Source organism: Rhinopithecus bieti, unplaced genomic scaffold (assembly GCF_001698545.2).
Source record: "Rhinopithecus bieti isolate Rb0 unplaced genomic scaffold, ASM169854v2 scaffold_21542, whole genome shotgun sequence".
NCBI classification, from domain to species: Eukaryota; Metazoa; Chordata; class Mammalia; order Primates; family Cercopithecidae; genus Rhinopithecus; species Rhinopithecus bieti.
The window spans coordinates 2,329,477-2,345,535 of NW_016810483.1; the positions used below are offsets into that span (position 1 = coordinate 2,329,477).

At 38.4% G+C, this 16,059-nt stretch overlaps 1 protein-coding gene across 15 annotated transcripts in view; it reads left to right on the forward strand.

Annotated features, from left to right (window-relative positions):
* Positions 1-16,059, forward strand: part of FOXP1 (forkhead box P1) — a 639,921-nt gene that overhangs the window by 533,061 nt on the left and 90,801 nt on the right. For 11 of the 15 annotated variants that reach the window (XM_017892176.1, XM_017892168.1, XM_017892164.1 and 8 more), the window contains 3 exons: positions 8,611-8,748; positions 9,793-9,882; positions 15,332-15,485. In XM_017892176.1, coding sequence (XP_017747665.1) covers positions 8,611-8,748; positions 9,793-9,882; positions 15,332-15,485 — 382 coding nt within the window. The remainder of the gene's footprint in view (positions 1-8,610; positions 8,749-9,792; positions 9,883-15,331; positions 15,486-16,059) is intronic. The other 4 variants (XM_017892169.1, XM_017892172.1, XM_017892161.1 and 1 more) reach the window with 1 other exon arrangement.

The following is a 16,059-nucleotide window of genomic DNA, read 5'->3' on the forward strand; positions in this document are numbered from 1 at the left end:
AGAAACGCGGATTAACTCATATTTTTCCAGGGATGGAATGGAAACATTCTGCATGAGGATATATAGTGTATTGTCTTCTCTGAATTTTCATTTGACAGGGATTTTAGAGGCTGTGATCTTAATTAAATCTCAACTAGCTGAAATAATGCATCTAAAGGCATGCAGTGTTGCGTAACCTTGCTCAGTTGGTAAACCATAAATCATCAGAAAGCTTATGATAGGAATGGTTGGTTTGAATTTTTTTGTTGTTGTTTGCAGTTAAATGTACCTTAAAAAACAAAACCCTCACCATCACTGCCTTGCATCTACACGTTGTCAGGACCTGTCACTTGAAAGATAAACTCTTTTATGACACTGACCAGTTTTACAACTTCTCAGCCAACCTCCACACAATTGGAAGATACCGTGAAATTAAAATCTAGATTAATTAAAAACAATGAAAGTTCAAGTTTGTCTTGGTTAATGTGGCAGAAACATTGTATGAGTTACTATGTTTCTGCGATAATCAGGAGAGAGTGTTGTGACTAGCTTCTCAGTCTGTACTAAAATTTGAGTAAAATTTGAATTGACAAAATGAAGGTTGGAGGAATTTATTTTATTATGTGGTTTAGTTGTAGATGAACATCACTAAAGAGAACCTGAAAACCATGTTCTTGGTAACTGGGCAAATATAGTGGTCAGTTAGATTCCACTTCAGGTAGTTCATCATTCCTTGATTTGCAAACAAGGGATAATGTAGCAACAGTTGATCGAGAAGGTTAGAGTAAATAAATGCATAAATCGTGTCTCTCTGTGTGTTACATTTTAAAATATGCATTCAATGACAAGGAATTATTAAACAGCTTTATTAACTGTCTAGGTTTCATAAATTATAATGCTTGCAAATATTAGGTTATTTACTTTTAGTGCCTCAAATAGATAGTTTTAACTGCTGCAGTTTTTGATTTATATATACGCTTGAGGAGAAGGAACTACCTACATATAAAAGTTGAGAATGCTGTCTTGTGATAGCTTGATTTCATGTATCTTTGCACATAATATTTCGTGTAAGACTAGAAGTTACATTGCTGATGGGCTGTAGCTCTCTTGGGGCAAAAGGGTAGCTTTATGTGTATCTGTATGGCTAGATTTGGGGATAGTCTTAACACTGTTAGCTAAATTTGTTATTTGGTAAATGGTTTGTTTTCTTGGAAGCAGCGTATCTCTGGACTCTTGTTTTAGTCCTTTCAGAGCATGCAATACTTCCCTCCCACCCCCACCAAGTGGCATTTTGCATTCAGTCTTATTTTCTTTCATTTAAAAAAGAAAACTCAGGTGTCTCTTAGCTAAACAATCCTTTGCAGATTGTGGGGACTTGAATTATCTGAGAAGAGCTAATCTGGGCCTCTACTTTTGGATTGTAGGAATGCTCTTCATTGAGTCCCTCTTCCAACCTGTGAGTTGTTTGAGGAGAAATTAATTTCAAATGAGAAAAATGAATACTGAACACAGACATTGTGCCTCATTTTCAAATCCAGTTAAAAACAGCTAATCAGTGAAGATGCAGGCTAAATGTTAGGGTGAGCTTTTTAGAATACCTTGGTATCATGTTTTAATTTCTAAGCTTTATCTTGCTCTTAAATCTGAAACATCATTGTTCAAATAACTGAGAACAAGGTAAATCAACAACATCAAAAAGGTCGGCTTCTGTGATTTCTCAAGGGCTTGTTATTTTGTACTTCCCAATTCTATTTGATGTCTTGACAAAACAAGATGACACAGGGGAGAATACATTAAATTTTGATTTTTTTCATGTAACCTGTTACAGTTGTGGCAGCTTAATTTCTTCTACTTTTCCTGAAGATGGCTTTTTGTACAATTACTCTAATTGTCACACCACTTCATGAGGTGGGTCTGCACGGGTTTCCCATTTGCCTTGATTTTACTAGGCATTTTTGAACATATTTTGATCTTTAACTTGTAGGAAGCTTTTGGTTGGACTTTGTCTTCATTAGAAATAAATCAGTGAATGGTGAGATTGTCAAAGAAGCAACTGATGTTTTCTCATTAGAATCTCATTTGCACCCTTTAGCTTAACTGTGATGTATAAGGTGAAGGTGTTGGAAATAGGCGTGAGAAACTGTATAATTTGAGAAACTTGAGTTGTAATTCTTTTTAAAGAGTGATTGCACCCTAAGTAAGGCCTTATAAAACTTTGGAAATGGTCTAATTTTGGCCTACCTGTATGTTGAAATTCAATTATAGTCCCTTCTCCCTCTCAGTAATATGAGAAAAAAAAAAGTACATATTTGCAGTTAAGCTCCCTATGAAATTTTCTATGCTGATTAAATCATGAGGAAAGCAGAGCTACAAATTTAATTCTTAGTGTTAGAAAAATCTCCTTTAGACAGAAGGTAGACATTATATTTTTCTTCATTTAACAGTAACTGTTGATCTAAAACTATATCCACAAGTTATATTTTATTTATTTTAATCGTGTATGTGTCTCAGATAGGATTGAAACAGTTGCTATCTCTTTCATTATTTTTGAGTAATACTTCAATTTAAGAGAACTTCCTTAGCCAAGGCCTCTTCCTTTTCCCTTTAAGAACTAAAGATCTATGGATAGAATCTTTTCTGGGGTACCTTCTTGGAGTAGTTCTCCCCCCCTCCCATTTGCAGCCCTTAAAAATGATTTTTGTTGTTGTTGTTAATATAAAATGCCATAGCATGTTTAATTCATTTGCACTAAATTGTTTTCCATCCCAGCTACAGGAGAAAGTGGTGGAAGTAGAAAAGAGAAGGCATTTTCTTGATTTAAATAATAATAATAGTTGCTAGGTTGAAAGAATCAGTGCTTATTGAGTGATTATTTTCATGTGTGGCTTCCATTGTTTCCTGTATTTAACAGTTGCTAATGGGAGAAGCGATTTAATTTATGTAAACTTTACATTTTTATGCAAATGAAGCTGATATTTATTAGAGCTAAAACAATTATACTGGCACTTAGTGGAGTAACCTTGTGTGCCTGGGAAATGTTAGAGGAGAGCAGTTGATGTTCCACTAATACCTCTGCTGTAAACAAATATGCATTTATGCCACTTTTTAGAATTTAAAGACAAAAGAAAAAGAAGAGCTCGGAGAGCATTGCTAGAGATTGCTTATTAGGGTTGATAACCTGAAATAACTCCTGATTGGCAGGCGAGCCTTGGCCTTACAGTTTTTTTGTGAAAGAAAGATAGCCTTTCTTGATAGAATGTAATAAACAAAACAATAAAAAATGAAATGCTAATTGCATTTTAAAGAGGTCTTTTGAAAAAAAATTTTTAATAGTTGGTTGTATTGTTACTGAGAGAACTGTTATGCTAATGACTGACTACCTAGATGATTTTGCATTAATATAATAACCGTTACCTGCCTTAGTGCTTTGTACAGTATTGTGGCAAAATAGCTAAGCCTAAAGGAGTTATACAAAAAGCAGAATTCCATAATGAAACAGAATTATACTTTCCACATAAATAAGCTTTTTAAAAATTTTTTAAAGACCGAAATCCTATGTCAGAAGTGTGTTTTCTTTCCTGTATGATAGTTACTTGCATGGTACCTGGTTAGTTCATTTTGTTTTGTTTTTTTTTAATACCATGGAGAAATAGAAGCTTTCTAACTTTTCTGTTGGTTAGCCAATACCTCTGTTGTATCCATTGGCTTGTTAATTATGAAAACTGGTTTTCCACGGGGGGCCAGAGATGATGATGTTTAATTTTCTTCTACACAGGCTAACTTGTATATGGTCATAAAATACTTAGCATAGTTTTTATTATTATTATTATTATTTTTTAGTGGCGCTATATTCTCATGTTTGGTTTTTTTGTGACATTCTGGAGCCTTCTAATTTAATTTGTTTTGCTCCTGTTATTTGATTAACCAGGTGACACTGCCAAACCTGGTCAATTATCACCCAAATACAGCCTGAAGGCTAGAGCGGAAGTGAATTTTCTGGGACATACATGTGGTGAATGATCAGAGGGTAAAAAGAGTTTCTAAATTGTTAACCAGATTAATAAAAATGAAACAATGTTTAAAATTTTTTAACTTATCATTCTTATTCTTTGTATACACGTTAATTATGAGATGATACCTGATGTGCAAAATTTATGTGTATGTGTACTAGGTAGTATTTACTTATAGTTGACTGGAGTGTAAACTAAAGAGAGAAAAAAATGATAACATGTTATTTTCAGAATTTATATTGTGTCTTCTCCCCTCCCACCCAATTCCTTTAATTGTCTCCTAGCTTAGAAATAAGTATTGTTTCTCTGAGTGTTTTATTTGTTTGTTTGCTTTTAGATTTTCCCTTCCCACCATCTACCTTTCCCCATTGGACATTAAAGGAAATAATATAGCATATTATTTTAATAGTCTTTCAGCATTCAGCTGATAGTCATTTTGAAGAAAAAGAAAACCGTATCAGGCAGAATTTACACAGCAGTGTATGGGCTTTTAGCAGCAGTTGTTAGTGCTAACACTGTTTTCCCAGTTGCTGGTATTAGGGTAGCAGCAGGCCCATACTAGCAGAGCTGTGATGGCCCAAGCACAGCTGTATTTCTGCCATTCCCGCAGGTTTGTGTGCACCTGGGATCGGCCACACCCAGTTGGTATCAGTCAACAGTGTAGCATGCCGTGTGCTTTTTTAATTCATGATTTCCTCTTGAAACTCCACTGAGGAGTGTTAACTGTGTGCGTTTTTTTAAATTCAGTTTTGTATGCTAGCATTCTTTAAATGTCTGCCAGAAGTTTAATTTGAATTTCTGATCCCTGAAGGCAGCTAGACAGAATCATTCTAGTTCTTCATAAATTGCCTTCTATGATTCATTGTTAACTCATAAAACATACTCATTTCTATATACTCAAACAGTTAAGGTAGTTACAGTTTTAAAATTTTTTTTTTTTTTTTTTTTTGCCTTATATTTAAATCACCTTTTGAGAAAGAAATCAAGAATTCGCTTGAACTCCCAGTTAAGGCCTGAGCCCTGTAGCACAGAAAACATCAGAAATGAATGTTTTTATCTCAAGGAGGTTAAGATAGATGGCATGAAATCTGAAAAAAGAAAAAAAAAAGTTTCGTTTTTACTGAATACTCTCAAAGAGGGGCCCATAAATATTAGAGTGCTGTAGTTAAAAACTCACATGACTGTTTTAAATACTATTGATTTAAACCACTGGCTGGATTTTATGAATCAAAGTGTAATTTCGAAGCTTTGGCCATATTTCTCAATGCTAAAGCACTCTCTCTTGTGTGCCTTTAGCTGCTTTCCAGACATTCAACACAGGATTAAATGATAGTAGTTACAGTGATCAATAGGTTAAGACTGCTACAATCACTCTTGCCGCTAATGACCTCAGTAGTAATGGGCAATAAAGTGTGGGCTGTAATAGCCTCTCGCTGGTACTGCATGCCCTTTGATTCCTAGTATTAGTAGGGACTAGCTACATGAAAAAGTTGGACGTTGGGAATTAAGGGAGTGGATATATAGGCTATAATTCTTAACTATTTAAAGCCTTAAAAACTGTACTCAGATTTATTCATTTATTTTTTCATTTTCTACCCCACCATAGTTTCTGGTCTATTTGAATATGTTTGTGAAAGCTTTCCATAGCCTCTTTTCATGATACGTTGGAACAGAAACTTTGGGGAAATCTCGGTTTTATAACATTTGTAAATGAAGCTGGAGCCCACTTTGGAGGCCCAGAGTTAACTGGCATGAAAACATGGTTTCAGATAGTAAAAGTGAAGTGAAGACCATCAGGATATAATAGCCCACTTCTGATTATTCAGAGACTGATCAGCCCGTTTGGAGGATTACTCAGGCCTCTTGCTTCCTTCCCTCCTTTGGCGGTGCCTGCTGCTGGAAAGCATATTATTACTCATCAGCACCTCCATCAAAATGTCCAAAAAGAGAAAGAAGGGGAGACTCAAGTTCATTATCCTGTTCCGTAACTGCAAAAAAAGGAATAAATGATTATGGGAAAAGGAGATTTAAACCACTGGTTGGATGTCAGCCTTTAAAAATTGTCTGTACAGGTATATGTCAGTCCTTTCCATGATTCCCCCTTTTATTATTGACAGCCAGGGGACAATGTTGTTTCTCCTTCAAGAAGGTGCTTCTAGTTCTGAGTTAAGGGGAAAAAACTATTTTAGGAGACATACGTAACTTTTAAAATCAGTTTTAGTGAGGGATGATTTACGTGGGCTCAGATATTCTGATTTTCAGTGTTTAGTTGGAAGAGTTTTGACGATTGTATACATGTGTGTGAGCACCACCCCAGTCAAGATATGGACATTTCCATCTCCCCCGAAAGTTCACCTGTGCCCCTTTCTAGCATAAGGTTTCTATAGCTCTTTTAAAAACGATGACCAGGACGTTATTTCTATGATGTTTTCTGCTCTAACTCTGTTAAGTTCATGTTCATCACCAGTTTAGATTTTACACCACCCTATTCCTGTCTGTTTTCCTGTTCATCACCATCAGAAATTTGGCTCAAGAATATTTATATTGTACATCATCCAAGAAACGCAGAGGAAAAAAGAAACCTTAAACATGGTTCTTTTGTTTGCTTAATCAAACCTCCCCGTATGATGATGCAACTCTCAAGGAAAAGTAAACTTCTATTGTGATACGCTGGCTTTAGCAGCTCAAAGGATACCGATTGGCACCCAGTAGATATTTAAAAATCAGAAAAGTTTCTTCTGTATGAAGACAAAGTAGACTAATTGGAATTAATTTGCAGGTGGTTAGATGTTTTGATAATGTCTTCCTGGTGTTTGCCCTAGACTGAATGCAAGTTCACTGTTCCAATCATTGGTGATATTTCGTGCTACAAATTATCTTTTTAAAAGGATAATTTATCCATTCATATACATCTGTCCCATTTTGCATATGAAAATATTCAGACATGCCCATCTGTTTTAAATTACAGTGTATCTACATCTAAACTTAAAAGGCCACTGGAATAGGAAGAATTCATGGATGACCTTCCAGAGCTGGGTTAATGAAATTTTTCGCATGTTCTAGCCAGTGTTTTCCAAACACACGACACTTGCACATCAACATCCGCACACATGAAACATGCCCACAACAACAGTGGAGAACGTTCACTGTACATGAATCTGACCTTCAGGAACCATTTTTAGTTCATCAAAATTAGTGATGCTGAGAAATCGGGACATCAGTGCATAATGACTGTGAAATTAGGAATGAGAGCTCGCTATGCAAATGACAGGACAAATCATGTGAAAAAGTCAGGATAAACTGCATATTAAGACATTATGTTACATAAAATTAATACTGCATTTCTGCCTTTTGCTTACTGCTCCCCTGAAAGATTTTTTAATTCTTTTATCTTCTGATCAGCTATTGTCTGCCGGATTTTTTTTTTAAGTGGCTCACAGGCAAAGTGCAAAACATGTTATTACCTTTTATTGTAATACATGAGATGACAGCAGATCCTTTTTAACAAAGTGTATCCTTTACTGCTTCTAGCTTCTTGCTGTCACATGTTTGATTAGAAACCAAAGAAAAGTAAGATGCTTAAATATTACGGTTAGAAGACATACAGGTTTTGTCTTTACTTTCATTGTTTTTTCTTTCCTTATCTTTTTGTTTGGGGGGGTGATTTTTCATGAAATAGTCTTCTTGCATTACGGGGACTGACAAAATGGTTCTCATGTAGTCTGCAAATTAAACACAAGTGCAGTGATTATTTTGAATAGCTAAATTACATTCTAGAAAGCTTGCAGAATTCATAGCATTGTCATTAGGTATCCGCTTGAATACAATTTGTGTAACCTTGGCCAAGACAGCCTGTCATTTTAATGTCAGTGTTTTATCTGAACAAGACATCATCCTTTCAGATACAGTGTGCAGGTTCCTTGCAAAGATGCCCGTGCAGAAACGTGTTAACGGTTGCAAATATGAAATGCTATCAAGTTCATCACTGTAGCTGTTTGTCACTGAAATGTCATGGAAAGCGGCTTTTAATGGTATTGCACATAATATGAAAGAATTGAGACATCTGTATGCTGGGTGAATAAGGAAGGGTAAAAGGCATCATGTGAAGGGTCTGTGTTTAAGTTCGGAAGCTGTGTCCAAGGTTCCCCTTCCCGCAAGTCTAAGCATTCATTGATGGTTCTTAGCGTCACTGTCCACAGAGTGGGTCATATGGGCTCCAACTGCAAAGGTGTTGGTTACCATTTGTCTTCTTCCCTCAAACAAAATTCAGGTTTGGGTTAACTTCCCACAGATGGTTTTGACCAAAAACTCACTGTTAATAAGCAACTGAGAATGGTCGTATCCTAACTCCAGTTAGGGTTTATTAAGTTTGTCCTTTTTGTCTGCTTGCAAGGCTGCCTGGAACCCCAGTCAGTACTGCAAGGTTTTATTTTTCTTTCTTTAAAATAAACTCCATGATAGATGAAATAGGATCTGTTGCTGCATCCCCTCTGGATAAATACATGTTGCATGGGAAACTGGGCAACTCTTTAAGCAGGCTGATGGCAGTCAGCCGCTGAACCTGGGAGGCTGCGTGCTTCTGATTTCCTGGCTTCCTATTTATCCTTCATTAACATTCTAGGTTCCCGTGTCAGTGGCTATGATGACACCTCAAGTTATCACTCCCCAGCAAATGCAGCAGATCCTCCAGCAACAAGTGCTGAGCCCTCAGCAGCTCCAGGTTCTCCTTCAGCAGCAGCAGGCCCTCATGCTTCAACAGGTAATTGTCCTTCCTCCACCTCCAGCCCGTCTCCCCCAAAACCCAGGGGCCCCCATCACTCCATTCACAGTCTCCCCTCCACCAGAGCAGCTTCTTTGCCCAGTGAAGAGTAGAGCAGCGTGGGTGGGGCAGGACACAGACCAGTCCCTGAATAATCGATGTGCTTTTGCATGCCCAAAAGAGAGGAGACCTGCATGGTGACTAGGGTTTGGGCCTGGAGAGTACCCAATGGACTGAGATCAGGGCTGTAATTGGACTTGGTAGCAGTAAGATCTTTTAGGCTTACATGGCTTTACACTCTTTTATTTGGTAAGCCCAGAGGTTCCTAAATGGTGTGAATCAAAGCAAAATGAGGAGCACGTTGGGAGTGGATTTAAATATGACAGTTCTTGAAGTCCCCATTTCAACTCAGAAGCTTACAGATTTTTTTTTTTCTTTAAACATAAAGAAGCATTTTGGAGTTTGCTAATTTTAAGGTCCAAAGTTGATTTTACTTCTTCCACGTACGATGTTACTGAAATGAACTTCTGGTTGTCATTGCACCGTGGGGACCTAATAGTCAGACTTAACAGCCACCTGAACCAAATAGATGAGATTCGGAACTACTGCAGTGGGAGTCACTGGCCTGGGGTGGTAGGGACAGGATGCAGCGGAAGCTCCCAGACTGTCCATGCACACACGGAATAACACTGCATAGTGCCCAGCCCTGTCATATAGAAAGCATGCAGTAGAGATTCACCAGACTCTCTCAGCAAGGGCATTTCAGCTTTGTTGCACTATCAAAGGTCATTCTTTGCCTTATTTTAATTAGTTTGTGTAGAAAATGGTATGTTTTTCATCAGTTCATTTTGGAGATTACTTTTCAAACAATAATGCCAAGAATAGTCAGTGTGCGCTGAATTTATTGTTGAGTTTCAAACTAAAGGTCAGGCCATTACAGATAAAAGGATGCTATTTTTCAAATCACAGTTTGTGTATGGTACCAAAAGGGACAGTGGATTGGCGCTACCCTCTGTTACTTACCGTCCTCTCTTTCCTTTGTAGCAGCAGCTTCAAGAGTTTTATAAAAAACAACAGGAACAGTTGCAGCTTCAACTTTTACAACAACAACATGCTGGAAAACAGCCTAAAGAGGTACCGACAATACATATTTTACTTTCAAACCACAGATCCCAGAGGACTATCTAGTGGCTATTAAACTGTCATTCATCTTTTAAATGATTGCACAACTGAACTGACTCTATCGGTTCTCAGCTTTCAGACTGAGAGTTATTGTCCTGTTTTCACTCAGATTTTTCTGGGTTCCATTTGCTTGCTGCCACATATTTTATAACACCACTGCACGTGTACCTGTGTGAGGATCAGGAGAGTCTCATTGACAGAGTCTTCAGGTTACTTTTTGCAACCTGGTAACAACTGAGGGCCAGAATGGAGCTGGGGGAAGTGAAGTGCTTTCAGGAAAATTTTACTTGGATGCACACTTCAGTTTGTTTGTTTGTTTGTTTGTTTGTTTGTTTTTCCCCAGCTCGGAGAGCTTGGGTGTGTGGTGATGGCCTTTTCCATTGGAAGAATAACCCCTTGTGAGGTTGGATAAACAAACAAAAACGTTAGAAGAAGATTAAACATCTACATCTTTTGTTTAACTTCTTCATGCAAGTTGTACATAATATAATTGCTAAAGGCATGTACCAGAGAGCATGAGTTGAAGTTAGAGAAGACTCCAGCTTGGGTTGTGTTTTCTTGAGATGGGGGGAGAAAAGTATATCATAGTAGCCTCTATATGCACCACGCTTGGTAGTGTCCATAACTTACCGCATTATGCCACACCACGAAGGTTGACAGCATTCATCCCATACGTGGTAAGGCCTTTCCAGGGAGTTACCAGTTCACCTTCTACTCAATTCTGTGTGGGTAAGACTCAGTTGTGGGAGTATCTGTGTGCATGTGTGCGTTATTGTGACATCTTTCTACCCATTCCAGAGTTATCCAATTTAACTTGCCGCCTCATATTTTTACAGTGGACTGAAATTCTTTTTGTTTAAGTGTTCTCCTTGGGATGACACAATTTATAATTCTATATACAGCACCTCGTCCACTTTAACAGCTTCTTCACCAGCCCTAAGCAGGTGGCCACTTTTGTTCTTTTGCAGGGAGTCTTACCAGGTGACTCGACGTCCCTGTCGCTCACCTAAGTGAAGATGCCGGGCTGTGCTAATTTTACACCCTGGGAGTGACCCAGACATTCTCCCTTTGCTGCCGCCTCCCTGGACACAAATTAGGGACGTTTTCCATGTCCTGCCAAGTTTTCACCCTGGAGTCCTGTTGAGCAGCCCGATGTAAACCCCTGCAGAGTAGGGGCAGTTTTGGGGTGAAGGGGAGGAGGTGTTTTAATGAAAATGCTGACACAACCTTAAGTACAGTGGCGCGCTACCGGGTGCTGCTATAATAAAAAAGGGAACAGATTAAAAAGTGTCTAAAATGTAAATCTAAAGGACTAACAGTAATTAAAATGGAAATGGCACAGGGAGGGAAGGCATGTAATTGTGAGATATCACTGTGCAGAAGGCTCTCAGCTTTGTTTTGCTGGCTGTTTTTCTAATTCAGCAGGGCTTACTCATCAGTGGCAGTTCAATGCGCGTTAATGACTCTGGGATTGCAGGCATCACTCTGGACAAAGAAATGATTATTGTGCGGTCAAAAGAAGTTCAAAGACAAGAAGGGAATTTCAGTTTTTTCCTTAGAGATCCACATTCAAGAGCATATAAATTAAGCCAAATGTTAAAAACCACAGTCTGAAAGCTGACTTCAAAGTCACAACTCTCTAATTAATGAACTGCGAGCTTCAGTTTGGACAAGTTGTGGTTTGATGCGCCCATAAATCAACATGACAGGCCTGTTTCACAGTCTCAGACAGTGCTTGTCATTGAGTCACATCAGATGTAAACACAGCAGAAAAAAGAAGGGGTATGAAGGAGGTGCAATTGATCAACAGAATTGGTAAAAACCCACTTTTGAAGCACATTATGCATGATCACAGGAAATGGTTACAGCCTCAAGAGGTTTCCCCTTCTGCTGTTGCTTTTTTGAATCAGATTGCTAACAGCCTTCAAAAGGGAGAATAAGAATTATGGAGTTTCTCCCCTGTGGCTTGCAGGCAATAACCCCCTGTTGTTATTTTGTGCTTCTTTCTTTTCAAAGGCATCAAAATTTAGTTTTTTAAAGATCTTTAACTCTATATTTGAAGACAAACAAAAAAGGGCTGCCACTGTCATTCTTATCAGTTACCAGGGATTGTGTTTTTCCTTTCTGTTGCCACTTCTTATTAACCTCTTATTTGGTCTGTGAGACATAGTTTGGAATGCACGTCTGCATGCTGGGAGAACATGAAAGTTCAGATGAGCTCAGAGGGCAGATAAAGAAATGTGAAGGGGAAAGTTACACAGCGGAAAGAAGGATAAAAGTTACCTCTCCCAAATTGCTGTTGTCAGAAAGGAGAGCATCTCAGAGCACAAAGATGATAGTGGTGTCTGAGTTTGGGAAGGGAGTGGGGGTGGGCAAGGAGAACACTTTGTGTCTAAACAAGGAGAAAGCGAGACGTTGTAGGAACATTATTGCATCTCCAGGTCGCTAGGTTTGCTGTGGTCCATGCTTTGTCATCTACTTCCCAGGCAAAGGTGACCCAGAAAATAGGTTGCTTTGAATGTCCTTTGAGGTCAGCAGATCAGTGGATGGGTCTCCTTGGATTCATGGTGCCAGTGGAGTTATCTGAGACCCAGGTAACAGTGGTTAAGAGATCCGTATTTTCCTGAGGTAGGGACCAGTCTCCTGGAATTATCATGCAGGTGGTAGTCCTTTTGTGCTAAAATGAGGTGGAGTCACACGGTAGCAATTTCATGATGTGGACTGGTGGTTATGATTTTAACAAGGTTTGAACTTGGATGTTGACAGATGGAACAAGTATGTTAATTTACTGAGTCCCCAGTCATTAGTGGCTCATAATTTTGTATTGTCAGGCTCCCCTTCATCCCCCTTTTTGTTTTCCTGTTTTGATTACCTCTGCAGTAAGATACCTGATCTTTGGCCAGAACAATGTACCTTTGCTTTTTTTTTTTTTTTTTTTTCCTTCCCTGCTGAAGTTGCCTTGAGATGTTTCCCTGAGAAAGTTTGGCTCCATATTGGGTTGGACGAAGACAGGACCTTCCTTAAGAAGATACATGCTCTTAGGTAGAGATGTAGGGAGGAAGAGGATGTAGCCCCAGTGCCGCTATTGAAGTGACTGCTCGTGAGTATTGGACAGAAGTGGTGAGGAAAATAGACAACAGAATTCATTTTAAATCGAGCTACAAAAAAAGATTCCATCCTGTGCGGGTGAGGTAGGCTAAGTTGATTGTTTTAAAAGGGCCGTTTGTCCCGGGCAGTTATGACAGTTTATGTTAGGCAGTAGGGAGTAGCCAAAGAAAGGAAAACAGACCTTTGACTGCAGCTCTAGGGAGGGGATCCGAAACGCGAGGTTTATCAGGGCATTTTAGCATTTTAACACTGACTACTGACCTGCCGAGGGGACTGCACGGAGACCTTTTTTGTATGCATTCAATTGTGAGAAGTAAACAAATGGACCCGTATCCTGTGTTTGGTAACTGGGTGGGGAGCGCAGTTTGGCAACCAGTGTTGCTTTTAAATTCTTTCTTTGGACAATGGGCCTTGTATACTTTTATATCCTGGCTTTTCAAACGTAGACAGCTTTCATGAGCTTTTCCTAGGGATGGCCACAGAGACAACAGAAAAGGCATCAGTCATTTTATATAAATACAAAATTTTTAAACATTTCATTTACAGTAAGACAGGAAACACCCTCCCCAACCTCCAGCTGTACCCCCCCATTATATTCTGCTTTCAGAAGAGCTAATTCCCTGATCTTTTATTGTGTCAATGTTGTTTTTTTCTCTTCCTTCCCTTTTTTTGTAATGTTGTGAGTTAATATCTGTTGAAGAAGTGAAAAAATCACTTTGACATGAATATAACTATCATTGGGTTTTACATTAATGTGATAACTTGGGAAGGGGTGAAAACAATTGGATCATTTTATGCATGCTGTTCTTAAAATGAAAACACTGACTTTTCATTTAAATTTATTTAAATTTTTGTTGTTAGTGGTATAGAATTTGTTTTTTGGAGTGAAACTCAATTAACTTTCTCAGTGGCATGGTAGTAAGTCTGAAATTGGTTGCTAATATGAGAATGATGGTTTTTACTGTAAAATAAACTACATGAAGACCGAAAGGAAACCACCATTTTTCTCTTTCTTTGAACTTTGCATCAGAAGGTCTTGATATACATACCATTTTATGGATGTATCAGATCAAGGTCATGTGTTAGGTTAAGTGAATGCAGTTGTTTGTAAAGTAAAGTTATTAGCCAGAACATGTAAGCTCAGAAAGGGCTTGGATAGTCCTTTTAGTTGTAAAAGTCTCTCTGATCTTTTGAATCATACTCAGAATTAGGAACACTCATCTTGTTCTTTTCTTGAAGAAACTTTTTTTTTATGCCACAGTTTGTTAAGGGTTAATTTTCCTTTTATAATTGTTAGCCATAACGTGGCTAAGACCTCCACCTCGATACGATTCCTAGCAGATTAAGGATATTAGATAATTTCCTTCTATTTATTGTGCTACTGCACTGTATTCTCTTTCTATCACTCAGATAATTACTGAGGAAATCTACATTAATTTTTTTGGCTGAAGCAAGGCCTGCTAAACACAGGAATGATGTATTGATGTTTTACACAACAAAAGTTTTCCTCCTGTCATCGTCCAATCAACAAAAAGATATTTATCATATCGTAAAGCCCCTTCTTTTCAAGAACAAAGCAGATGGGGGAAGCAGGACAAGCAACCAGAGCTGGGGGTTTCTGAGACTAAAACCATGTTAAGGCATCTGAGGCTTAGACTGTCGTTCATATTAAACTCACAGTCGAGTACGATGTTGTTTGCTAAATTATGAATGTGTGTAATTAAAATCTAGTGGCTGTTTCTATGAAAGATTTACAATGTTATTTCATCGTTTGTCATGGCTAATTAACAATATTAGATGAAGTTTTTCTTCTTCAAAGGTCTGATTTTTTCTCATTTATTTATGTCAGAAGTGATAAACAGAGTAGTTAAAAGCTTCTGCCAGTGCAGGCAGGGAGGGAGGCAACTTGTTCTTTTACACCTCAAAGGTTCGGGGTTCAAACCCATTCAGACTAGAGTGATGCAGTCTTCTCTCTAGTGTGCATAATTAAACATTTCAAAGTCTAAAAGTTTACGTCTTGATGACAAAACTCAGGCCTTTCAAACTGGGGGGCAGCTGGTTTGATTGACAAATTATTTATTTATGGGAGCAGGCAGTAGAAAGGTAACACACTCACCTCCCACCGCTCTTCAGAGGAGGTATATTCTGTCCGTTTTAAACCTTGACGTGGAGCCCTCCACTGAGCTCCAGTGACCATTCTCAGCATTTGACGATGGTGAGTTTTGAAGTGTCCATACTTTTAACCTTCCTAGGGAAGTGGCCATCTCATTTTTTTCTTCCTGATTTCTTACAGCAACAGCAGGTGGCTACCCAGCAGTTGGCTTTTCAGCAGCAGCTTTTACAGATGCAGCAGTTACAGCAGCAGCACCTCCTGTCTTTGCAGCGCCAAGGCCTTCTGACAATTCAGCCCGGGCAGCCTGCCCTTCCCCTTCAACCTCTTGCTCAAGGTATGCGTTGATTATACAGAAGGCATAGCTCTGTGAAGACTTTGGGTGGACGTGGTGGGTTGTCTCTTGGTATATTCGTTAAGTTCATTGTCCATCAAAACATGCACATAGAATCTTTGAAGAAAAGTGGGGTGGGATCATGATGGACCCATGCAGAAGGTGAAATGCTTGTTGATGCCAAAATGAAGTCTTACGGTGGTCTGAAGGCTTAGCTATACTGTAGCAGAGCAATCCCACTGTTAAACACTCTTGGAGTAAGGGAATGAGGCACTGCTTTGCACTTACTGAGCATTTTAATGGACTCTTGTAGTGTTTCTGTTTGGAACCACAAAGGAATTTTCCTGAAGGCTTTTATTATTCATTTAAGAGATTTTATACCATGTAACATGTGCTATTTTAAATCTTAGTAGGGCTTTATAAATGCCACGTTTTAATATGTAGAGAAATTCAGGTTTATTTTCTGTAAACGATTAAAATCAACAACTTTCTCTTATAAAAGCCAAGGTTGTTTTTTGTTTAGTTTCCTTTTTTTTTTTTTCTTCTTTTGCATTCATCTGTTGATTTTGAGCAAGTT